Source organism: Podarcis gaigeae (assembly GCF_964106915.1).
Source record: "Podarcis gaigeae genome assembly, chromosome: 12".
Lineage (NCBI taxonomy): Eukaryota > Metazoa > Chordata > Lepidosauria > Squamata > Lacertidae > Podarcis > Podarcis gaigeae.
The window spans coordinates 46,902,473-46,929,548 of NC_139688.1; the positions used below are offsets into that span (position 1 = coordinate 46,902,473).

The 27,076-nt window shown below is 43.0% G+C and overlaps 1 protein-coding gene across 5 annotated transcripts in view; it reads right to left on the reverse strand.

Annotated features, from left to right (window-relative positions):
* The window catches only part of CPNE4 (copine 4), a 276,677-nt gene that overhangs the window by 136,045 nt on the left and 113,556 nt on the right, over positions 1–27,076 (reverse strand). For all 5 annotated transcript variants that reach the window (XM_083705875.1, XM_083705876.1, XM_083705873.1 and 2 more), the window contains one exon: positions 8,750–8,932. In XM_083705875.1, coding sequence (XP_083562001.1) covers positions 8,750–8,929 — 180 coding nt within the window. In that variant the 5' untranslated portion in view covers positions 8,930–8,932. The remainder of the gene's footprint in view (positions 1–8,749; positions 8,933–27,076) is intronic.

Here is a 27,076-nt window from a genome sequence, read left to right on the forward strand (position 1 = left end):
GGAAAAGAGGAGACTGAGAGGAGACATAATAGCCATCTTCAAATATTTTAAGGGCTGTCACATAGAGGAGTGAGCATGCTTGTTTTCTCCTGCTCTGGAGGACAGGACCCAAACCAATGGCTTCAAATTACAAGAAAGGAGATTCCGACTAAACATTCAGAAAAACTTTCTGACAGTAGGAGCTGTTCGGCAGTGGAACAGACTCCCATGAGAGGTGATGGACTCTGCTTCCTTGGAAGTTTTTAAACAGAGGTTGGATGGCCATGTGTCATGGAGGCTTTAGCTGAGATTCTTGTATTGCAGGGGGTTGGACTAGATGACCCTTGGGTCCCTTCCAACTCAAGATTCTATGATTCTAAGTTAGTGGTACTTAGTTCCCACTGAAATCAATGGGAAAAGTTTGAAGTCAAGCTAGTCGTCCATTTATTTCAGAGGAAACTCAGTAATCGGATGCAACTCTGCATAAAAACGTTTCAAGAAAGACAGAGTATTTCTTCAGATACATCCATTAGACAATACAGGATGCTTGCTGATAATTTTTTATGGGTCCAAAGAGATGACAGTCAATTTTATTTCTCGGCTTCAAAGTCTGAGAGCTAGACTGCTTTGAGAACATGTTTAGACCATGTCTAAACAGTGCCTTTGAACTTGGGGCAGAGCCGAACTGAATCCAATGTAGTTCATTATGGACCATCCACACTGAACATTTTTGAAATCAATACAGGTAGTTGCCCCAGCACATGATACAACCATGCTGAAAGCAGCAGGTCTGTTTCCAGCCCATCTCCACTATACATTTAAAGCAATATCATACCACATACATAGTCATGATTTCCCCCAAAGGATTCTGGGAACTGTAGTTTGTTAAGGGTGCTGTGAGTTGTTAGGAGACCCCTATGTTAGAATTCCTGCTCCATGACTGCAGTGATGTGACTTTTGTCTATCACATGATGGTATATGTTTAGATTCCACAGAGTGGGAAGTGACAGAGACAGGATGTTACTGTGTTCCATGAAGTGGGACTATTGTCCTTTGTTGTTTTTTCTCTTTGCTGTCTGATACTAGAGAGAGAGGGAGCCATGTTGCAGTGCTCTGTGGGTGTTTATATGTAAATAAAGTAGATTAGCCAAAATGCTGAGTTGCTGAGGTCTGTTACGCTTGATGCGCAAACTCTGTGGATCCCTAAGTGTGCCGGTATCGGTTAGCATTGGTCGCTGTGATGTTCGGGCTGAAGAAAGCTTTTGAAGCTCCTGAACGATTGACCAGGAGGGAGAGAACATGCCAGTCGGGCATGTGTCTCTACCAGGGTCCTACTCGAGTGTAGGCTGAGCTCCTGACACCCAATCCCTCCTCACAGAGCTGAAATTCCCAGTGTTCTGTAAAAAGAGGGAATGATTGTTAAACCACTCTGGAAACTGAAGCTCTGCAAAGGGAATAGGAATATCCTAACAATTCTCACAGTCCCCAGAATTCTTAGGAGGAAGCCAAGTCTATCAAAGTGGTTTAGTGCATACAGGGCTTGGAACACTGACTGAATATTGAGACGCTTGAGGAATAGGGTCATTTCAAGACAATCTGTTGCCTTATTTATTTATCTATTGTATTTTGATCAGCTTAAAGGGCTCAGGAAGGCTGCACGACACACAAACATCTGTCCTCCAACATAAGGAAGCAGCCCAATCATACTCTGCCTAATAAGTAAGGAGTTCAGGAATTCACTCTCTGCCAATTCAGACTTGCACAAATTCAGACATGCACTCAGTGCACCTCTTCTGGACTAACGTATAGATCAGAACGCGTACATTCAGATTTCTTATTTCTCTAAATTTTACAGTACAGTTCTCAGCTCAATGTATCAAAATACAGTTAAAAATAATTTTGCGAGGAGAAATGTATAATTAAATATGTGCAGGGTTTGTTTGTTTTTCCCCCAAAGGTGCAGATTAATTCAGAAACGGGAAAGAATTGATTCATGGATGAAAACATGCAAAAGCAACACAGGCCTATTGGGGAATGCTATGCAAGTTGCCCTCAGTTCCACAGAAGAAAGGTGGGATGTTAAGTACAATAAATGAATAGTGCCCTGCCTTGAGAAAAAAACTTTGGAAAGTACAAGGGGGAGGGAGAAAGATCAGAACTGACAGTACCAGACAGGGCTATACTTGGGACATTAACATTTGCAGTTTCAGACACCACATGAAAAGTTCCCTGTGGGGAGGTTGCATTAAAAGGGCTATTTCAAGAAGACATTTGATTTAATGTGGCAGCATCTGCAAGCTGTGAGCTAATGGACAGAAAACCCATTTTCCTGACAAGTAACATTTTTAAAAGGAGGGAACCCCACCTTTTAGAGCAGTAATTACTGTTTTTGGTTTTAATGGAAATCATGTTTTCTAGTGTATCCAGGGGGGCAATCTAGATTCATCTACTAGAATAAGCATTTGCTAAAATGCACGTTCTTCGCTGTGTCACTTCACGACGCCAGCATAGATGGATGCAGCAAATTATTCCCTGCACAAACCTGTATTAACAAATGGTTAGCGTTGCAAGACAAATGTGAAGAAGCCGAGCAAACTATGGATGAAAGTCTGTTCGGTGCGGTAAGCTCGGCGTTATCTTGCTTTCAGCATCACCAAACTCCCGAAACACAACTTGTGTAACCCATCAAGCTGAACTTTACTCAACCAGCCATTTATAGTGTCTTGCCAAGGGCTTGACATTTACACCTCCACTGTTATTTTCAGTTCTGGGCAACAGCAAAAAAATAAAAAATAAAAATGTAACAGGCCTACACAACTTTTTATCAAGCATCTGTTAGGACATCATGGGTGGCTGGTGGACTGCTTGATGGATCAGAAGTTGTGTAGGCCTGATATAACAAGGGCAGAGTGGAGTCATATCGTGGGGGGGGGGGCGGCTTGATCTGCTTGGGGGTGAGATAAAGTACACAAAATAGCTCACCAGAGAAGCATCAAAGGGGCAGCGCTAATGTAAGGCAGCCTTGAGAACATTTTTGTCCACTGCCTTGCATTCGTACCAGTGGTGGATAAAAACAGAGAAGCAAATACAGTCCCACACCCCACCGCACAAGGTGATTCCCATATTAGGGATGGGAGAGGAATTCGATTCAGAATTTTAATGAAACCTACATAATTCACACATTCTGAAACAAACATCAGCCCAATCCAAGCTACCCTTTAAAATCCACACTTCTCTGAATTTTGTGGTGCAGCTTCCCAGCTAAGTAATGTGTAAAGGGTAAAGATAAAGGAACCCCTGACCATTAGGTCCAGTCGTGACCGACTCTGGGGTTGCGGTGCTCATCTCAGTTTATTGGCAGAGGGAGCCGGCATACAGCTTCCAGGTCATGTGGCCAGCATGACTAAGCCGCTTCTGGTGAACCAGAGCAGCGCAGGGAAACGCCGTTTACCTTCCCGTCGGAGCGGTACCTATTTATCTACTTGCACTTTGACGTGCTTTCGAACTGCTAGGTTGGCAGGATAAATAATGTGTACAAGAATGCAAATATTGGTGAAACTGGCATACAAAAATTGCCTAATATTAGGGGGAGCTGCTTGCAAAATGTGTATATCAAGCAAAATTGCCTTAAAAGTGTCCATCAGGGAAAAAATGCTGTTGGGTGTTCATGAGGACTTAAAAATAAATAAATCATCAACTGATGCTGAAATGTGGAGAGCTGAACTTAAGGCTGGGGAAATGAGAAACTGAGAGAAACTTAATTTCTTCCACCACTAGCTGTCCCCACCTCACATCTGCTTCAACCCCACCAACACACTTCGCTTCAAGGTTCCAAATCGTACTTTAGGGGCCTGTTCTCCTTGGAGAAATCTTCTCCTGGGGACTGAGACCACCTGCCCTTAGACTACCTCTCCCTGCCCCAATGTCCCCTAAATGTACCCCAGTGGCAGAGGTGGGTGCTCCCAGTCCCCAGAGAGGGCCTTTTCCTGCTGAGGACTGGAACCACAAGTCCCAGAATCCCCAAATGGGAAACTGACACTCCATGCCTACTCTGTGTTACATAGGAAGCATCAGTTTCCCACTAGGGATTCTGGGACTTGTAGTCCTAGTTCCCAGTGGGAAAAGATTGACCCAAGTTAGAAGCAGCAATAGAAGCACTAGCATCTAGTAGGCTCCTTTCAAACCTGTCCCTATACATGATTAGGAGTGGGCTGGAATCAGCCACAAACCTTCAAAGTCTAACACTATCCAGTATACTACATTGCAGCGGCGTAGCGTGGGGGGTGCAGGGGGGGCCAGCCGCACCGGGCGCAACATCTGGGGGTTAGGGTTAGGGGGCGCAAATCCACGGGTTAGGGGGCATAAATTACTTGCCTTGCCCCGGGTGCTGACAACCCACGCTACGCCACTGCTACATTGGCCCTGTGATACAGGGTGTCTGCAGCTGTGGCATATCTGAGCTTATTTTCATATCGTACCTCAAATGCAATCATTTCTTTGGTAGTAAGCTTGAAGCTTTTTCTTGAGTGTTGTGCATTATCCCCCGACAGCAGTTCAATAACCTGCTTTGTAGCTGACAGATAAAGTGAGCAGCCCAAGCCGCTTCACGGTGTAACAAATTAACCTGCACCTATTGCTGTCCGGCAAGAAAACACTGAAAGGATACAGCATCACATCAAATCCCATCCCCACAATTTTTTTGCTGGCTGTCCCATGATCATATTATAAAGTAGTTGTTATAAATCAAGCACTGCTGGGAGTTGTTTATTCCTGTTTTCCAATATATTTCTTATCAATTAAAAAAAACCTGGTGTGGCGCAAACAAATTTTTATTCTAAAATTGTGGCCTGGGTGTGGGGTAGGGGAGTGTGAGAACCACTGCATTATGGTCTGAGAGCTGCAAATCAAGTCATTTCATTTAGGAGTTTGCAATATCAAAATATTCAAGCATCTCTTTTGCATGAACTCTCCACAGCTTTTTTTAAAAAAAATCACAGCAGTTAATGTTTTGCAAGAAAATATCAACCCCAACTGGGTGGTATTCAACTGAGTTTTACTCAGAGGAGACCCACCCTGGGACCTTAGGGCAAAGGGTGGGTGATAAATAAACAAATAATCGCAGAGAGAAGAAATGCCATGATGCATCTGCAGCAGCACAACCGGACTCCTTTATCTGCCCAGCTGCAACAAAACATGTCTCTCCCACATCAGTCTCTACGGCCACAACAGGCGCTGCAACCTTCCAACACTTAGACCTCACCACCAAAGGTGCATTCCTACATTGTATCCCAAGGCAGATGGATGCCAACCTGTGACTGAGTTCAGTAAATGAATTTCCATAGGTCTACGCTGAATAAAACTTAATTGAACACAACCGATGATATTAAGCATTTTATACCTTTATCTACCCTCATCTTATAAATCCAACAGCATTTATAATAGGGACAATTTTAAAAAATAACCTGCTAATTTTAAATTTGGAGTATTTGCTTGAGAATTCCACGCAAGAGACACTGCCTTGGTCTGCAATCCTACCCCTTTTTACCTGGGCAAAAGCCTCATTGTTCAGTGGGACTTATTTCTGATTAGATGTGGTTAGGATTGCAGCTGTGATCTGCAACTCATACCCCATGTATTTTTAAAAGGGAAATTGCAGCCACATTCCCAGACACTTCAAGATGTTTGTGTCATACCAGCTAGCACAAATATACATATTTTTAAGGGGAGGGGGTACGATTGTTTAAGAGGCAACAGCAGACATTTATGAGTGTTTATAAGACATATGGTAGATGCCAGAGCCACTCTTTCTTGCTATTGGCAAATTTTGCTGTGAAATTTGTTTCCATAATTAATGTGTTTTGAAGTGAAGTGACCTTATGTAACAACAGAATAGGCCTTAATTATTGTCGGTGATTAATCCATTCTGTTGGTTTTATTTTTAATCCTGTTATCCTAAAATTAATTTCCAATTTAAAGGTCATTTTACACGTTGGTGATATTGCATATGGCAATGCTGAGCCTCTCTTTCTTGTGAGAAATAAGAGTATCTGATTATCAAAGACACAGAGTGACTATCCACTGCCCTGTATGACAGGCTGGGTGATTCTATCCATTTCTGTATCCCCACCCACCTAATCTGTGTGTATAAGGCAAAACTGCAGTTCTTTGGATAAATCCATAGCATTTTAAAGCACCAGGCCAGTTGCCCATCCAGTCCAGCCTTGTGTTCTCACCAGATGCCTATGGAAAGCCAGCAAGCAGGATCTGAATCACTTTCCCCTCTGGTGGTTTCCAACAACTGGTATTCAGAAGCAGATAGTGAACATAACCATCAAGGTAGATAGCCTTGATGGCAGCCTTATCCTCCATGAACTTGTCTAACCCTCTTTTGAAGCCATCCAAGTGCCATCACTGGGAATGCCATGGGAGTGATTCCCTGGGAGGGGGTTATGTAAGACTGGAGATGATACAGGACTTGGTCCCAATGTTGCTTCATTGGAACGTGGTCTTAGTCTTCCGGAAAGAGGTGTTAGTGCAAGGCCAGGGATAAGCAGTATACCCAGAATGCAGTGGCTGCTATATAATCCACGTGGGTATGTCAAATAATAATAATAATAATTTATTATTTATACCCCATCCATCTGGCTGGGTTTCCCCAGCCACTTTGGACTGCTCCCAACAGAATATTAAAAACACGATAAAACATCAAACATTAAAAACTTCCCTAAACAGGGCTGCGTTCAGGTTGTCTTCTAAAAGTCAGATACAGTCATACCTCATGCTACGTTTGCGTCATGATACGTTTTTTCAGGTTGCGTCCCGCGGTAACCCGGAAATACCAGAAAGGGTTACGCTGCTCGCGCATGTGCAGACGTGCAAAATGACGTCATGTGCATGCGCAGAAGCAGCGAATCGCAACCTGCGCGTGCACAGATGCGCCGCTGTGGGTTGTGTTCTGCTCATGTTGCGAACGGGCCTCCGGAACGGATCCTGTTCGCAATCAGATGTACCACTGTAGTTGTTTCTTTCCTTGACATCTGATGGGAGGGCATTCCACAGGGCAGGCGCCACTACCAAGAAGGCCCTCTGCCTGGTTCCCTGTAACCCTAGCCGTGAGAGAACTGCAGAAGGCCCTCAGAGCTGGACCTCAGTGTCTGGGCAGAACGATGGGGGTGGAGACACTCCTTCAGGTATACTGGGCTGAGGCCGTTTAGGGCTTTAAAGGTCAGCACCAACACTTTTAATTGTGCTCGGAAACGTACTGGGAGTCTAGCAGGGAGGAGGCAGTGCAGAGCAGAAGCTAAATGTCTGCGAGAAGTGGTGAAGGCAAGCTTTGTTGGGGCAGGGTGGCGTTGAAATTACAGAGCTAGATTTCCAGAGCTGGAGAGTGGGCACAGTGAAAGCTTTGATCTCTGGAGATGAGCCAGCCCACCCTAAGCCAAGGTCAAGGCTGGCAGATCTTTAGCTGTCCCAAGGACAGTAGAGATGTTAAATATACTTTGCTTTTTCAGAAGGGGAGTTTTTGCACATTCCCATTGAATGTAATAGAATATCAAATTTCCAAGTGACTTCAATAGGATTATATGATCCTAGCTTCATAACACTTGGGTCAAGATCTCAATGCCCTGTGAGTTAAGCAGGAAATAGTTCCCTTTTGAAGTCAGTCTCGGGAACTAAGAATACAAGCAATATTAACTTTTTAAGGTGTTAAATGACCTCCTTCTGGGAAATTTGATGCAACAAAAGAGGGGGGAAGGCTCCCATTTACAGACGTTCTTACCAAATAGGGACCCATGCTATGAATGCAAATGGAAGTTTCCCCTGCTTTGCCTATCTACAAATCCATCACCCAGGATTCCTCATGCAGCTCCTGTTACTGGATTGGAATTTTTGGATTGTGCACATTTCTAAATATGCATCCTAAAATATACATTTTAACACATTTGGATGAATGTTTTTGAGCAAAGAATTGTATTGCGAAATCTGGAGACGCGCCAGATCTGAAGGATAAGTATGTTCTGATCTGTGTATTAATCTAGGAGGTGTGAATTAAACGTGCAGACCAAATGAAATTCTTCTCCATTCTTAGTCATGCATACAGTATTTTTATCATTGGGAACATTGGGGAAATAATACAGCTTCTTGCATTGCAACCCTATTCATTTTTACTTGGAAATAAATCCCACTGAGCACAACGGGCTATCAAATAAGTGTGCATGGGATATAAAATCTCCAAAAGGAATTGCCCTCTTGATTCTTCCTCTCACCATCATTCCTTACATAATCCAAATAAGTTGGTCTATAGGAGGAACAACTGAAGCAAAAGAAAGCACTTAAGTCCTCCCTGATTTCAGCTTAAGTCTCATTTGAAATCAATGAGATACAGAAATGCTTTAGTGAGACAGTTTTCAGAAATCTTTATTTTTTCCTTAACCAAGATGCATATAAGTTAGAAGTGGGGATTTTTTAAAAAACATAAAACCTATTTTTCCACCAAGCAGCAGATTCCTTTTGTCATATTATAAGCTGCTTTCTAACCCTGATGGATTCAAAAGTAAGGGGAGAAAGGGGCTGATGCTAGTCCAAAAATCTAAGCAGAGCATCTTGGTGGCTGTAAGCTCTTAGTATCTCCAGACTCGCCAAAGGGCCTTGCTGGATTGCAGCCTGGAGAACTGATTAATAGTTTTCAGCAGCAATGGGTAGTACAGCAGGATATCAAGTCAACTGCACACACATAAAGCCTCCAACATACATTTAATTGGACACCGACCTCAAACCACTGCCCATGCGACTGCATTTTCAGGATGACACAAGGATCTGGCTTGGAGAGGGCATCTCTGTCTGATATGCTTTTGCATGCGACTCTCAGTTCCACCTTCGTCAGACATGGGCTGCTAAAGATCCCCAGAGTATTGGCCGCTGATTCATAGATGTTGCTCATTTTCTGCATTCTCTGTGGGAAAAGAGGGAAAGGTTCAATGGTTAAAACCACTTTTAAACAGGAACACTGTATTCTTGTATCCGGAGGGAGATTGTTCCAAGAATCTTCAGTTCTCGAATAAGGGACCATTTCTAACCAATAAACCAAGCATGTGTGCTCGGTGTCGTCTTTGGTTACAAAACCAAATGGCACTCAGGGCCTGAACATGATAAATCAATGAAATCAGAGCTGTCTTTCCCATTGGTGTTAGTGGTTCGTTGCGACAGGGCGCCGGCCTCTCAGGGGCACCCTAGCGAGTGGGGGAGCTGCGCAGCTTTGCCGGCAACCTCCCCTTTCCCTGCATGCCCACCAGCTGCGCCCCACCAACTATATGGGGGGCAGGCGTGCAGCTTCCCTCCCAAATCTCTGTATCTGCTAAAGATGGCCCTGCTCCCGGTCATTGTCCTCCTCCTGCTTCCTGGCAAAAGGCGGTGCGCAGCCTTCCCGGGCGCCCCAACACCGGAGAGCATGTCCACCAGCACGTTTTCCTGTTTGATCGCCGCCACCACGCCAGGGATTGGGGCGGTGGGGGAGGCAGAGGACATTTTCCACCATCCCCTCCCTTGTTTTGGAGTTGCCAGGGGGGCGCTGGAGGGATCTTTGCACCACGGCACCAGATATGCTTAAGACGGCCCTGAATGAAATTATTATTTATACTCCTACTACTTTGAAGTACACACAGGTCTCACTACCTGAACACAATGTGTTTCCAGGAAATCATTTGTTAGGTGAACGTTTGCATAACAAGTTGATGATATCCATTGATTCCTATGGGAAATTTTAAGGCTGCTTATTTGTTTAGAGTACACACAGGTCCAGCTTTTTGGATGTCTAAATCTGTGGTGTCCACAACAGTTTGTTGCAGTCCCACTTGCAAAACTGACAGTGAACTACATGCTTCATATCCATCACACATGCAATAAAACTGGTGACTTACAGAATGCAGAAGGACAATGATCTTTTGAAATGATATTGGTATATTCAGTTGGTATAGAGATAGCAGCGGCAGAAAGCACAGTGTTAAGAAGGATGAGCTGGGACTTCCGGAGGCGGCGCGAACGGTAATGGCTGCCCTCTTCTAAACGGGAGAGGGAAGCTCGGCTGAGAACGGGTCGTCCGCTACGGCGAAGCGGAGACCCACATCGGGAAACCACAGGCGGCAGAAGCCTGTGGTCTTGGGACCCGGCGGGTGCCAGGAGCAGCCCCCAAAACGTTGAAGGAACCCCGTAAGGGGCTCCGGATCGCGGAGGGGGTAGCGGCGCTGAGGGTCGTTCCGCAATCAACGGAGCGAAGCCGCGAAGCTGTTGCCGGTGAGCGCTGACCTTTCTTCCTTAAACCTCCAATTTGGAAAGCAACAACCCGTGAGTAATAAGGACTTTAAAAAATTTATCGACTTAAAATACACTGAATTTGGCTGAAAGCGGAGTGATGAAAAAATAGGAAGTCCGTCTTCCGCTGCTACTGAACATCAAAGCAAAGAGCAGGAGGAGTGGAGGCATAGAGTGAACTTTTAACCCAACTGATCTGAGCACCCACTGAATTTTTTTTGAAGCAGAATAAGGACTTTAAGCATTGGATTTTATGTCTTTTATTTGGACTGTGACATCTCCTTCTATTGGAATTACAATTCAAGCAAGAAACCCAGGTGCTGGAACTGCCTGAGTAACTGAGCAGTCAGTCTGCAGACTTGGATAATTTGAATCTAAACTTTGAAACAATCTGAGGGGTTTGGATTTGCTACTTTGAAGCACCACTTGGAATGCCAGCAAGCACTGTTTGAGACATTGTATTTTTTTTTCTTTTTTAACACCAACTCTGCTAAAACTTATCATATGAAGGTTCCTGGACATTAAAATTGATTTTATTAATTCTTTTGGAACTGATCTCTTCCCTAAAGACTTTTTAAGCTCCCCCTAGAGGATTTGGGATTTACAGCAGTGGCATTGTTTTACTTTTCCTTTCCCGGCCTCCTGTTTGACTGTTACCATCTGGGCCGTCTCTTTCTCATGGGAACAACTCAGCTTGACCTTGACTTTTAGATAACTTTGGAATGAGTGGTGCAAGAAAGAGGGGAAGAGGTAGGCAAACAACTTTAACTAATTTAACCGCAGCCTCGCAGACATCTGTGCCAACTTTGCCTTCTGAGGAAGAAGTCGCCTCTCTGCCAAGGGCAGGGGAGACTGAAACTGAGGAATTACAATTGGAAGATATGGCCTCAGGTGCTTCTGCTTCTATTTTAGAAAAAATCTTTGAAAAATTGGAATCTTTGGATAAGAAAGTGGAATCTTTGGATAAAAAAAGCTGATGAGCAAACCTACAAAATCGATCAAAACACAGAATGTTTGAATAGACTAACTGGACAAGTTGCACAGAATGTACAAGCAATTGGAGAATTGAAGGAGACTGCAGGTGAAAATCGGAAATTGGCTGAGGATACCAGCCAAAGACTTGGAAAGTTAGAAAAAGAGGTAAGACCACTCAGTAAACAAGTAGGTGAGCACCAGACCTACCTCTCTATGATCGAACTGCGGAATAGGGAGACTAATTTAAGGATAAGGTCGGTACCAGAAGTGGAAGAAGACAACTTAGCTGAGTTTCTGACCAAATTTTTTTCCAAGTTCTGGAACTTAGAGGAGAAAGATTTTAAAATTGTATCAGCTTTCAGGCTTGGAAGACTTATAAAGAAAGAGAAGCCTAGAGACTGCTTGATAACATTGAGATCAAAGGAGGAAAGGGACAAGATTCTGGGCCTGCATTACGGGAAGTCACTGGACGTTTTGGACAAAAGAATTGAGATCTACAAGGACATTCCTAAACAACTGTTGGACCTTAGATCTGATTATTTGGAACTAGTAAGATTGTTAAGGAGCAATTCAATCATCTTCAGGTGGGATTTTCCTCAAGGATTATCTTTCACTTTTAGAGGGAAGAAGATTAAAATTAGAACACCGGAGGACAGAGACAAGTTTCTGGCCGCATACGGAGAGGACCTTCAAAAAGGACTTGAATTACCCTCGGGGCCGGGAGCACCAGAGGCACCTGCACCCTTGGATTCTGAAGACCCAGCGAGTAAGGTACCACCCCAAGGAAAATAACCAGATTCATTCAGGATGTCTCTGCAACTTTTGAGTTGGAATATAAATGGCTGTAACATCCCGGAAAAAAGAAGGAAAATTTTTCATATATTAAAAAAGGAACAATTGGACATTATTTGCTTACAAGAAACACACGTGACCAGGCTCCATAGAAAAGTGTTAATAAATAAAAGACTTGGCCAGGAATTTATATCTTCAGACACAGTAAAGAAGAGAGGTGTGGTGATTTACGCAAAAGAGAGCCTGTCACCTAAATTTTTATTCAAAGACGAACATGGAAGAATTTTGGCAATCGAAATACAACATCAAGGAGAGAAGATCTTGATATTAGGAATTTATGCTCCAAATGAGGGGAAATCGGAATTTTATAAGAAGTTGCATGAGACCATGCTGGACTATCTGGACTATAACAACATCATTATGATGGGAGACATGAATGGAGTCGTATCAACTAACATGGATAAGTCACAAAGCCAAAACGTTACAAAAGATGGCAGACTACCAAAGAGCTTTTTTGAAATGACAGACAATATGGACTGGATTGATATCTGGAGAATGAGGAACCCCCTGGGAAGAGAAGGAACATTTTTCTCTGAAGCCCAGCTGACTTGGACGAGAATCGACCAAATATGGATAACTAGAGGTCTGGCCCCCAAGGTCAGGAAGGTGGAAATCTGCCCAAAGACCTGCTCCGACCATAATGCACTGAAACTGGACATGACACTAATACCAACCGGATCCTTTAGATGGAGGATGAATGACAACTTGTTTAGAGATCAGGAGATTACTAAGAAGGCCCAAAAAGTTTTGAAGGACTATTTCGAGATAAATATGAACACTATGGTGGAAAAAAGAATCATTTGGGATGCAAGCAAAGCCGTGATGAGGGGGTTCTTGATACAACAGAATGCTGTAAAGAAAAGAATACAAAATGAGAGGAAAGATAAGATCTTAGAGAAAATTAAAGAACTAGAGAAGAAGTTAAGATCAAATCCGAAGTCACAGCCGATTTTGAGAGAAATCAAACTTTACCAAGCACAATACTCTAAACTGATAAATCAGGAAATAGAGTGGAAGATTAAATTAATGAAACAAAAAACTTTTGAATCGGCAAATAAATGTGGGAAACTGCTAGTTTGGCAGTTGAAGAAGAGACAAAAACTAAATACAGTTACAAACTTGGAAATTGAAGGAAGGAATATTCAGAACCCCGTGGAAATTAGAAAGTGTTTTCAGAAATATTTTAAAAAGTTATATACCCAAGGGTCGCAGGATGAGGTTGAGATTAAACAATTTTTGAGAAAAAATGGACTTTAAAAACTGTCTCAAGAAAATAGATCACTCCTGAACACCAAGATAACACGACAAGAGATTGAACAAGCCATTCAGAATATGCAGCTGGGCAAGTCTCCAGGGCCAGATGGTCTGACCTCCAAGTACTATAAGACACTAAAAGACTACTTGATACAACCATTGATGGAGGTCAGCAATGAAATTATGGAGGGGAAGAGGGCGCCGGAATCGTGGAAGGAAGCCTTTATCACATTGATACCTAAATCGGAATCTGAAAAGACACAACTTAAGAACTACCGTCCCATCTCCCTTTTAAATGTGGATTACAAAATATTTGCAGACATTTTGGCAAGTAGATTTAAAAAAGTATTGAATGAAGTAATTCACAAGGACCAGGCAGGCTTTCTCCCAGGTAGACATTTGTTTGCTAATACAAGGAACATTATTGACATCTTGGAACTTTTGCAAACAGATATAAATACAAAAGCAGTGTTAATTTTCATAGACGCGGAGAAGGCCTTTGACAATATCTCCTGGAAATTTATGAAGGGAAATTTAAGAGAAATGGGAGTGGGATGGGGTTTTGAAAATGGGATTGATGCAATATATTCAGAACAAAAGGCTAGATTGATAGTTAACAATGTGGTTACAGAAGAGTTTAAAATTCAAAAAGGAACACGACAAGGCTGCCCGATCTCCCCTCTGTTGTTCATTTCAGTTCTGGAGGTGCTCTTGAATATGATTAGAGGGGACCGGTTGGTGGAAGGAATCCAGGTCGGAGCGAAACAATATAAACTTAAAGCTTTTGCAGATGACCTGGTTCTGACCTTGCAGGAGCCAGAACCTAGTACGAAAAGAGTATTACAATTAATTCAAGACTTTGGTCGGGTGGCGGGATTTAAATTAAACAAACAGAAAACCAAGGTATTGGGCAAAAATTTGACAGATACAGAGTCAGAACGGTTTCAGAGAGAAACAGAATTAACTGTGGTTAAAAAAGTAAAGTACCTAGGGGTAAACATCACAGCAAAAAATCTGAGTCTATTCAAGGATAATTATGAAAAATGTTGGTCTGAAATTAAGAGAGACTTAGATAGTTGGACAAAGTTAAAACTTTCTTTGTTAGGCCGAATTGCCGCCATTAAGATGAATGTATTGCCAAGAATGTTGTTTCTGTTCCAAACTTTACAGATTGTTGACAAGACGGAGTGTTTCCGGAAGTGGCAGAGAGATATTTCTAAATTTGTCTGGCAGGGCAAAAAGCCCAGAATTAAGTTTAAGATATTAACTGATGCGAAAGAAAGAGGGGGCTTTGCCCTGCCAGACTTAAAGTTGTACTATGAAGCCGCAGCTTTCTGCTGGCTAAAAGACTGGCTACTTCTCGAGGACACTGATGTTCTGGATTTGGAAGGTTTTAATAACTCTTTTGGTTGGCACGCATATTTATGGTATGATAAGGTTAAGATCAACAAGGCCTTTAAGAACCACATTGTCAGAAAAGCAGTATTCAATGTCTGGACAAAATACAAAGACTTATTGGAAAATAAAACTCCAAGGTGGCTCTCGCCTCTGGAGGCTAAGGCCCGAAAAAGTATTGGGAAATACTAGAAAAAGATGGAGACAATTGGAAATTGCAGAGTTTGGAGAAAATGAAGGATAAAGTGCGAGACTGGTTACATTACGCTCAGATTAAAGAAGTCTTTAAAAAATGACAAAAAGCTAGGGTTCCAGGTGGAGAAATCGAAGTTGGAAACAGAACTGTTAGAACCTAAGACTAAGGTACTTTCAAGAATGTATAACTTGCTGTTGAAATGGAACACACAAGACGAAATGGTTTAATCGGCCATGATAAAATGGGCACAGGATATTGGGCATAACATTATGTTTGAGGACTGGGAAAGGTTGTGGACCACTGGGCTGAACTTCACTGCATGTAATGCTCTGAAGGAAAATGTAATGAAAATGATATATAGATGGTACATGACCCCAGTTAAACTTGCCAAAATATACCATGTGTCTGATAATAAATGTTGGAAATGTAAAGAAAATGAAGGGACATTCTTTCACCTCTGGTGGACTTGCCCTAAAGTGAAGGTCTTCTGGGAAATGATATATAACGAGCTGAAAAAGGTATTTAAGTATACCTTTACTAAGAAACCAGAGGCCTTCCTTTTGGGTATTGTCGGCCAGAAGGTGTTAAAGAAGGACCGAACATTCTTTATGTATGCAACAGCGGCAGCAAGGATACTCATCGCTAAGAACTGGAAAACTCAAGATTTACCCACACTGGAAGAGTGGCAGATGCAGCTGATGGACTACATGCAATTGGCCGAGATGACTGGCAGAATCCGAGACCTGGGAGAAGAGAGGGTGGAAGAAGACTGGAAGAAATTTAAGATTTATCTACAAAAATACTGTAATTTGGTTGAATGTTAAGAAGGATGCTAGATCATAAATAATTGACCACCACTAATTTAGATTTAAATTTGATGTTAAGTGAGATTAAGGATAATATAAACTTATTGGAGAAGTGTTAGATTATATTTAAATGAGCGGATACAAGAATGTAAAGAAGATGATAATTTGTTTGAAAAAATTTCTCTTTAACGATGTAAGTGGGAGCGGGAGACGCGAGGGAGTCCAAAGAAGTTATGAAACTTTGTTACGACACAAGTAATGTTGTTTATTGCTTATGCTTTATTTTTTTAAAAAAATTAATAAATATTTTATAAAAAAAAGAAAAAGAAAAAAAGAAGAAGATTGAGCTGGAACAGAAATCTTCCATTCAAATATCAGCTCATCCATGAGCGCAGCAGGTGGCCTTAGATAAACTACTGGCACTTTCCCTTATGTCACCATTCATAATAACTTAAGGGCATAAGGGGATCCTTCCTGGGTTCCTATCTAGTCCAGCCCAGCATTCTCTTTCCCACAGTGGCCAACCAGATGTGCATGGCGAGGCCAGGAGCCAAGCGATGAGTGCAACACTTGTGCTTCACAGCAACTGGTATTCAGAGGCATGCTGCTCTGATCCTGGACAAGTAGCCATCACAAGTAGCCAGCGATTCTCCAGGGATTTCCATGGCGGTTGTAATGATTGCTAGAATCATGCATGTGAAAGTGTGCTGAACAAAACCTGTTCTCCAGCAAAGATTGATCATCTCCCAGCCAAATCCGGTGAGCTGTTTGTTCTTTCCAGGGCTCTCATGGCAGAAATGCATCCTCTGTGCATCGGTGCCAGCCTTATTGCAACGTGCCTCTTCCCGGGCATAGTTGGGCTGTTATTCTTTGGCTGTTAAATCTCCACTTTTTAAAAAAAAAAAACCTCTCACCAGAATGTATGCAGCTGCACATTCACAGGTTGCTATTGCATTGGATTTTAAATAAGCATCCTTGGCATTATTATGAATTTATGGCAGGGGTGCAGAAACTCAGCCATAGCTGCCAGGTCACACCCCACACTGACTTGGCTCTAGTGATTTCACTTGGCTGGAATGTGCCCTTGTATTTCACAAATACTAGAATCAGAATTTTTCTTCTAATTTTTAAAATGAGCTTTGTCTTCCTTTCCCCCTCCTTTTTGTTCTCTTATCTACTTTGCTTTCGTTTATTGCTTTGCTTTGTTCTTCAATGTCCTCTACTGTGGGTTAATGAGGGTACTCACATGAAGGTGATGGATGGTTGTTGAAGGACTCTTTGTGAGAGGCATAGAAGGTAAGACCTCCCAGGGTAGGAGAAGAAAGAGAAGCTCTGAGCTGGGAGCTGGGAGCTGGGAGCTGGGAGCTGGGAGCTGGGAGCTGGGAGCTGGGAGCTGGGAGCTGGGAGCTGGGAGCTGGGAGCTGGGAGGGCCCACCCCCTTCTGTGTGAGCCAAGGGTTAAGATCTACCTTTGAGAGAGGGCTTTGAAGTTTGCTTGCCTGGATGCAGGATGGAGAGTTTCTCTCCATATCCACTTTTCCCACATCCTCCACTGCCATGCGGCCCCCAGAAAGTTACCCAAGAGGGAATATGTGGCCCCTGGACGGAAAAAGCTTCAACAACCCTGGTTTATGGGTTGGCCATTAACTGGCGGGGACTGTCTTGCTAAAGTACCAATATGTCAAGGCAGTGGCATCAGGAAGTGTTGAATTTTGAAACTTGCTAGGGGATAGATGTCCACAGCTTCAGAGTTACAAAATCATTGGAAAGTTTTGTGTTCTTTTCATCTCAAGCGAGCAATGGGGTGGGGTGGGGGGTGAGGAGAGTATCATCACCCCATTCTGCTACATTCTAGGTTATTTAAAACATCGCACTTGTTCCACCTTTCCAAACAGATTAGATGGGGTGTTAACATTTGCATCATTCCAATCTCACAAAACTCTTGAAATGTACTGTAATAGGGCTGGTAATGATTACACCTAAAAACCAACCAACCTGGATGACTTCAGTATCAGGAGAGGTGGAGGGAAATCTCTCCAAGGAACAGAACCTGATTGCCTCATTCCGCTCGGATCTAATAAATATCTTTTATTCTCCTAGATATAATGCTATACACTTAACCTACTCCTTCTATATGCAGCATCCAAGGACAGAGTGGGGCTTGTGGTTCTTCCTCTATTATTCCCATGACCCAGTCACTCTATTCCTACATTACTGAAACGGAGTTAGGAAGTAGCAGGAGGACCAACTAGCCCTTTGCTACTGGCCCTTAAGTGTAATCACTAATTTGCAATATTCCAGTAAAGTTTGAATGCATGGACGTTGGGAGGATAAGAAAAGTACAGTGGTACCTCGGGTTAAGAACTTAATTCATTCTGGAGGTCCGTTCTTAACCTGAAACTGTTCTTAACCTGAGGTGCCACTTTAGCTAGTGGGGCCTCCCGCTGCCGCAGCACGATTTCTGTTCTCATCCTGAAGCAAAGTTCTTAACCCGAGGTACTATTTCTGGGTTAGCAGAGTCTGTAACCTGAAGCAACTGTAACCCAAGGTACCACTGTATTTTATAGCACCTTTGATCACACCCAAACCAGACTGCATAAAAGGCAGATAAGCGGAATATTCTGCTGCATCTTAAATGGAGAATTATGTACGAGTAGTTGTTATTATGGGGGGACGCAGGTGGCGCTGTGGGTTAAAGCCTCAGCGCCTAGGACTTGCCGATCGAAAGGTCGGCGGTTCGAATCCCTGCGGCGGGGTGCGCTCCCGCTGCTCGGTCCCAGCGCCTGCCAACCTAGCAGTTCGAAAGCACCTCCGGGTGCAAGTAGATAAATAGGGACCGCTTACCAGCGGGAAGGTAAACAGCGTTTCCGTGTGCGGCTCTGGCTCGCCAGATGCAGCTTTGTCACACTGGCCACGTGACCCGGAAGTGTCTCCGGACAGCGCTGGCCCCTGGCCTCTTGAGTGAGATGGGCGCACAACCCCAGAGTCTGTCAAGACTGGCCCGTACGGGCAGGGGTACCTTTACCTTTACCTTTAGTTGTTATTATAGTTTGCTTTAGTATTTCCCCCTCCAATGTTTCACCAGCACATTAGTATTTTATTAGCTGCTTCCTTCAGTCCTTCCCAGGTGAGAAGCTAGTATTTCTGAGAGGGAGATAGTACAGAAACATGATGGGTTTGAGGAGGAAGTGTCCTCTCTAGGTCACACCGTAATGCATTTTTCATTCACTGCCACGTTGATTTCATTTTCCCTTTCTTTCATCAGGGAAAAAGGTACATCATGTCACCTAGGGACTCCCTTACAGAGTCATTTCTCATTAACCAGTGACACACCTCATGGCAGAAGAGATAGCTGGAAAAGAGACCCATACACAAATAGGTGATTCAAAAAAAGGATTTTTAATATATATAAAAGAAAAACCTTACGTAAAAGAGAGAGAAAAATCCTTACTGGAAAAGAAGGAAATATGTAATCAACAAGGCTAGGGATTGTTTGTATCTGAGTATAGATGCCAAAGTACAAAATACAAACTAGTTTCTTTGGCGGGGGGTAGGGCACATTAAATTCGACGAATTAGAATCTCCCTGCCTGCCTCATACTTCTCCCTCCTAGACACACTTGATGGGGACACATGACAGTTTGAAATTTATTTTATATCTCTCCCGGTATGCCCCACGGAGAGCCTCAAGGTCCATAAATAGCAACACCCTAGTGGTCCCAGGCCCTAAGGAAGTTAGATTAGCTTCAACCAGAGCCAGGGCCTTTTCAACTCTGGCTCCGGCCTGGTGGAACGCTCTGCCTCATGAGACCAGGGCCCTGCAGGATCTGATTTCTTTCCGCAGGGCCTGTAAGACAGAGTTGTTCCACCTGGCCTTTGGCTTGGAGCCAATTTGATTCCCTCCCCCTCTTTCTTTTTTCTTTTTCCTTTCTCCGCCTATGATGAGGCTGCATTTTAATATTTTATTGTTTCAATATTTTAATGTTGTATTTTAATCTTGTTTTTAAGTTGTATTCATTCAACTTGTTTTTATTATTGCTTGCTAGCTGCCCTGAGCCCGGCCTTGGCTGGGGAGGGTAGGGTATAAATAAAAAATATTATTATTATTATTTGTATCAGCCACTGCAATTTTTGCACAGAGTACATCAAACTTAAAGTACAACTGAACAGCTACAATTGCAAAATGAAAGACTGTACAAATTAAGACTCAGAGAGCACCATAGTAGCCCTTATTTTAATGGTAGCTGCTAGAAGTGTTGCTGTTGCACATAACATGATTCACTTTTGAGTATGAAAACCAGAGCAGTGACATTATAGATTTATTGTGCTCTAGAACTGCTGCTTGGAAATTCAGCTACATGCCTTAGGGTAATGGTTTAGCACTGACATAGCCCTTTCAATCACTTTGGTCACTGTACCATGTCTTATTTTATAAGTCCAGCTGGACAAGCAGTATTTGGTATGATTCCTGAAGATGCCCGATGGTCCAATTCAGAGCACCTATTGCCTACATGTCTACCATGCCCTGAAGTGTCCTAAGTTATGACGTTTTCCAGTGACTTACTCACTTATTAAATGTATTTATAATCCACTCTTCAACCAAAGGTCTCAAGGCACAAGTATACACAGTCTAAACCAAAGACTAAACAATAAAACTGAAACATAAAACAAGATATGACATTTGGTTTGCAAATAAAACCAGCAGTGTCGACAGATATTCAGATGTCCAATGTACCTCACTGCTTCCCAAAAAGTCTTTACCTGCCTATGAAATGACACCAATAATGTGGCGAGATGCACCTTTGAGGGGAGGTCAAGGGTTACTGCAGAGAAAGTGGACCCTTGCTCCACTCCATGCCTAATCTCATTAGAAATTAGGATTACCAGCAGGGCTTCTAGAATGGATAGTTTTGTTAAGAGGAAGGATGGAAGAATATTTGTGGGGAAAGGGAAGTATTGTGAGTTTGATGCAATGAATACCTTCATTCTGGCCGGACTACATATTCATTCTGTGTCCTGTTTGAGAATGTTACTTTGAGACTACGACATGTTTTGGATAAACGTATGCTGCAATGACTTCAAATCATCAGCCAGAAAGAAAGGCCGCCACATTTTCATGCATAGTAATGACAGAAACCCACTGAAGCAAAAGTTCATCTCAGTGCTCTCAGTGCTCCTTCCCAACGTAATTATAATACAACAATGGCTTGAAAGCAATGTCTTCCTTATGATCCCCAAATAGTTTTCCAGTGTCAATTTGTATGACTTTCCTGTCAACTCATTTTACAGATGGCAAATCACAGAGGTTAAGCAATTTATTCAGAGACCATATCGTCAGAGCCCATGTTGATACTTTTCTGTATATTTAAAGTTCACTTATGTTGTCTGAGAGATTCTGTAACAACGAAGTGAGCCTTCAACTAAGAAGGAATGAGATTTGAACCCAAGCCTGTGTACTGCTTAGCAAGTCAGGTGTCCCGTCCCCCCCGTCCACCTTAAGAGAAAAATCCTCTTCCATCAGATTCTTCTCTATCACTTGCCATTACTCCAATAAAGACACAACAGCACAGTAGAATACAGCAAAACAATGTACCGTATTTTTTGCTCTATAACACGCACCCGACCATAACACGCACGTAGTTTTTAGAGGAGGAAAATCCGTAGGCATGCCACCCGTAGGCATTCCCTCCATAACACGCACAGACGTTTCCCCTTACTTTTTAGGAGGGAAAAAGTGAGCGTTATGGTGCAAAAAATACGGTAATACCAACAAAACTTGGCTATAAATCCACATTTGAGCAGACTCACTAACCAAACTGACATGATTTGAGCTGCCTGTGTGACAAAGCAGTTTTCTGATTCCTTTAGCATGCTTTTTACTTTTGCAAGTTTTCTTCATTTCAGAGAGGTATGCATGATAGACATTCAACACAGGCATTTGTTACATTCTGTCCTGGTAATGTCTGCAGTGGTATATATAGTAACTGTGAGTAGCAGTTCAGCACCATGGCCAGCTCCAGTAAATTTACTTGTTAGTCCACCAACTGCTCACAATGGATGTGTTCTTGGAATTTGGGAAATGTGGCAGGGACCACAGGACAATATTGAGGAGTGTTCTGAACCCTTTGGCTGCTTCGACATTCTCCCCACAACTACTCCCTCCAGCTACCCCTTTTTCCTCTGCTGGGATTGGAGACTAGAAATAAGCTTGGCACAGAGTTCTGATGTAAATTGCTCACAGGGATAAAGTGGAAGATGAGAGAAGCACGAAGCACTTGTTCTCGCATATGTCCCTCAAAATATACACTCCTTAATTTCCTTTATTCTGCATCCATAGGGAGGAAGAGGGAGGCCTGTGCTTCTTGGTGTAACATGAAGTTCTGTCCTCAGTTTAGTTGAGCCCCTTGATTCTGTTTGTGTTCAGTTCCTCATTATTATCTTTTAAAATTATCTTGACCTCCTGATTTACAGTCTAATTCTATGTGTGTTGGCTGAGAAGTAAGTCCCACTAGTTGCAGTGGAACTTACTCCTAGGTAAATGTTCATAGCTGATTTTTTTTCTGAAGGGGAAGAGCTGTAGTTCAGTGGTAGAACATCTGCTTTGCATGCAGAGGTCCAAGATAGGAGCGGGGGGGAGTCCTTTCTGAGACTGTGAAGAGCCACTGACAGTCAGAGTAAATAATACAGAGTGTGATGGCCTGGGAATCTGATTCAGAGGCTGAACCTGAGGAATCCCAGCCTGCACAGGAGTCCCCGCCTCCAGGGCCGGCTGAACTGGGGCAGGGGCTTGAATCTGAAGGGCCCGCACCTCTGCCAGATCCTCAGGAGCAGACACCAGATGAATACACTGTGGCTCCAGAGGTGATTGAGGACCCATTGCCTGCAGGTGCTCCTCTCCCAGCCCTGTCAGGGGAAGGTGAGGCTGCCTCTGGGTCCAGTAACCCTCCAGCCTCTCTTGAGCTGCAGAGGCTCAGGGCAGAGAGGCAGAGGGAACTAGGTTCTCTCAGAAGGAGTGCTCGCCTTAAGGCCAGGAGAGGCGAGTCACCTGTGGGCCGGGACCGCCCTAGGCCTCAGAGGAGATAAAGGCCAGTCAGCCCAGTCCCAGGTTGAGGGAGCAGCATTGCTGGAAACCTGTTCCTGCCAGCACCCTGACCTGCTCTTCCGGAGTTCCTGACCATGCCTGGCTCCTTGCCTTGGACCCCGCTTCGCCCTTGTTGGACAGCCTCCAGTCCCTCAACCCAGGACTGGACTCAGACCACGCCTCACGGTAACCCTCCCCCCGGGACCAGCACACAGAGCTAGATAGCACCGTAGTCTTAGTATCATTCCAGCTTCTATTAAAGTGCTTTCTAAAACAGCACTTAAATACCTCATTCTCTCTCTCACACTTTCTCTTTCTCTCTCTCTCTCTCTCTCGCACATGCACACACAGCATTTTATAACCATTTAACATCACAGTTACCAGCTGACATCCATTAAATGGCAGAGGATCTTCTATCATCTACTATTCAAGACAACCATGTAAGGAGAGCAGAAAATGTATTCTTTATGGACCAGCTCTGATCAATCTCCATGGTGGTAATGCTGCAGCCTATTAAAATTATCTCCATTAATGAGGACAAAGTATAAACTGTCAGCACTAAATGGAATATATATTAACACTTACTATGGAAAAGGCAAGAGGTGAGCTACCTCCTTCCAAAGAAAAGGCCAGTGCCATGAAAAATTAATTTATCCTGCTCGTGTGCTGGTATTTGTGCAACTCAGGCAACAATCAGGGATGATTATTTAAAATGACATCTATGGAAAGAGGGAAAGAGCTCTTCGCAAAATGAGCAACATCAATAAATTCAGAAAGACGACAAGATGAGAAGAATTGGCAATTGCATAATTGCGAATGCTAAGAAGATCTCTTACAGCAGCTAATGCAGTTGGACAGCAGGGTAGAAGGTCTTAGAACAAAGTGCAAACCGTGCATATGGAAATATACATATTGCTAACAATGTTAAAGGACTCATTAGCATCTAACCAGCTGTTTGAAATAGAAAGTGATAAGACAGCACCACAATGGAAAGAAATTAAGACATCTGATGCCAACAGAACTAGGCTTGTTAATCCAGCTCAACTCTCAAGTAAAGGCAATGGGTCACTGTATTTTGAAGTGGAGCTGAAACTACAGTGCCTATTTCAGCTGAGTTTTTGTACCACCACAAAATATAAAATCAATACGGATGTTGCAAATTTCCTGCATAACCAGCAAAAGATCTGGCTTGATTTGAGACTGTGGTAATCAATATAGAGGTGACTGCTTAATCTGTGGGTCAATACTGATATGCATTTGCCAAGTGGCAACTCACTTGCTAATCTGTTGTATCCTACAAATTAGACAATTTGGATAATACTGCCCAGATCCTGTTGAAGCATTCGTGCATGAAAAGATGCTCCTCGCTGCTCAGCGAGATATTAATCCATTTATTAAGCGATCGGTGGATCCAATTAAGTCATTGCACAAGCAGAATGATGTCTACTCATGCAATGGAACTTCTTGTTCCTCACCTCTGCATGAATTCATTGCACCAACCCAGGAGAAGATTGAAGAAGGGGCAGATAAAGGAGGAGAATGATGTTGGAAGGCTGATTTGTCAACATGGGAAAGAGGGAACAGAGAGAAGAACTTCCCCATATTGTCCTTTCTGGCCAAACCTGCGCTGATCCTCCCTCAGATGCTAGACTTGGGGTTGCTAACCTCATTTCCTACTTCTTTCTTCTTCATCCTCACCATGGGAGAAGAGCAAGCAGAACTCAAAGGATCTCCATCTTAGTTAGATAAAACTAGGATATTTCCAATCATGCATGTATTTCCTACAATAAATGTAGCTTTCTTATTTACCTAAACACAGAGTCTCAGTGTGATGATATTTAGGGTGAAGTATGGAAGTGAAAGCTGGACCATAAAGAAGGCTGATCGCCGAAGAATTGATGCTTTTGAATTATGGTGCTGGAGGAGACATATGGCCTCATGTTTGGGGAGAACAACCTTACAGGGTGAATCTGAACCCTTGGTGGGCTGAATTCAGCTGGCAGTATAGAATTATGGTGCTGGAGGAGACTCTTGAGAGTCCCATGGACTGCAAGAAGAACAAACCTATCCATTCTGACGGAAATCAGCCCTGAGTGCTCACTGGAAGGACAGATTCTGAAGCTGAGGCTCCAATACTCTGGCCACCTCATGAGAAGAGAAGACTCCCTGGAAAAGACCCTGATGTTGGGAAAGATTGAGGGCACAAGGAGAAGGGGACAACAGAGGACAAGATGGTTGGATAGTGTTCTTGAAGCTACCAGCATGAGTTTGACCAAACTGTGGGAGGCAGTGGAAGACAGAAGTGCCTGGCGTGCTCTGGTCCATGGGGTCACGAAGAGTCGGACATGACTAAACGACTAAACAACAACAACATGCTCCTCCAACAATGATACAATAAACTTCCACTTCTGCTGAGAATTTTAACTCCAAATGCCAACAAAGGAGGGGAAACTCCCATTGTGAAAGCAGAATTCATTCCACTTGCACAGCGACTTAGATGAATACAGCCCAGTGGCTTTCCACAGTGTACATAACCTTGTACAAATAACAGTGACACATATTAATCTGTTTGTGACTAAACTCCACAGGGGAATCATTGCATGGCATCATAATGCAAAACTGTGGAGTATCTGCAGCCCTGGCTTTGGATGGGTTGCAGAACTTGGCAGCCAGTGAGAAGCATGCAGTGGGACACTAGTATGAACAACACACTGTGGCAGTTATTGACAATACCAAAGCTAATTAACATGGTGACAACTACAGCAACGATGGGGAGCCATGGCCCTCATTATATTGCTGGACTACAGCTCCCATAACATCTAACCACTGGACATGGGGGTTGGGACTGTTGGCATCTGCAGTCCATGAACACCTCCATCCCTGAGCTAAAGAGCAGATCCACCACTGGTATAAAGTCTACCGAAGGTTGAAACAGTCATAGAGAGACACATGTTCTAGGCTTCACCCTCTTTGGGGAAGTCTGACTAGCCTTGAGAAGATCAGTCCTCAGTTAAAGAAGTAGTGATCTGTTTCGCTGGCATGCATTAAGGCAAAGTTGATAGCTCTCCTGCTACCCCTGAGTTAGTCTTGTTGTAAAGCAGGGATACTCAGAAACTAGTTTCTGGAATGAGTAAGAAGAATCTATTTTGGCAAGAAAATGTTTTCAGGGACAAGGGATCCAAGAAGCATGGCTCTTTGGTATTGGAAGACACAAGATTTACCCATCCGGGAAGAATGGCAGATGAAGTTGATGGACTATATGGAACTGGCAGAAATGACTAGCAGAATCCGAGACCAGGGAGAAGAATCGGTGGAAGAAGACTGGAAAAAATTTAAAGACTATTTACAGAAATACTGTAAAATCAATGAATGTTAGGAAAATGTTGGAATGAAGTTATATGGCTTTAGCAGAAATGTTATAAGGAACTAAGTACAAATAGATTATTAATGTATTAAAGGGAAAAAATAAGGTTAGAACATGTTAAGATAAATTACAGGACAGAAAACAGAGGAAGATGGAAAGGAATTGCTGAAACAGTTAATTGAAGTGGAACACAAAAAGGGAGGTGTGAGGAGGTCATTGAAACAAGTGAACGAAAGATAAGATATTGAAATTATTGGATGTGTTTTTGTTTTGGCTTGTTAATTCAATGTTTTAGTGTTAGTGTTATGTAGTGTCTTTGTTTTTGGATTGTATTGTATTGTTTTGTTTAATTCTTTTTCTTTCTTTTGTAGTCTTTAAACTGTTAATAATTTTTTTTAAAAAAGAAGCATAGCTCTTTGGGATTCATCCTCCTCATTTATGGAAGGCTCTACAACAGAGCTTTCGAAACTTTGTGTCACGTGAGTGTGTCGGCTGCAGTGTGTCGGGCTGGAAAAGGGTTAGTTTAACCTCTAGTTTGCTATGAATACTAAATTACTGTGTTGTGAAATGATGCATGTCTAAAAAGTGTGTCACCGACATGAAAAGTTTGGAAAGCTCTGCTCTACAAAAAGATTGCGTCAGTGATTATTTCCTAAGATGGTTTAGGGAGAAAGTCTCCTGGTTCTCAGTATTCTTTACATCCCACAGTACCTCTTCTGAAGCAAAAGTGTCCAATTCTGGACCAGGCCAATTAAGGTCTGTGCCTGGGTTCTCTTGAATACAGTATTCCCTTAACCATAGGTGGCTAATGGTGATCTGGCACAGATTACTAGAGATAGGGTGCAGAGTCTTTTCAGTGGTGGCCCTA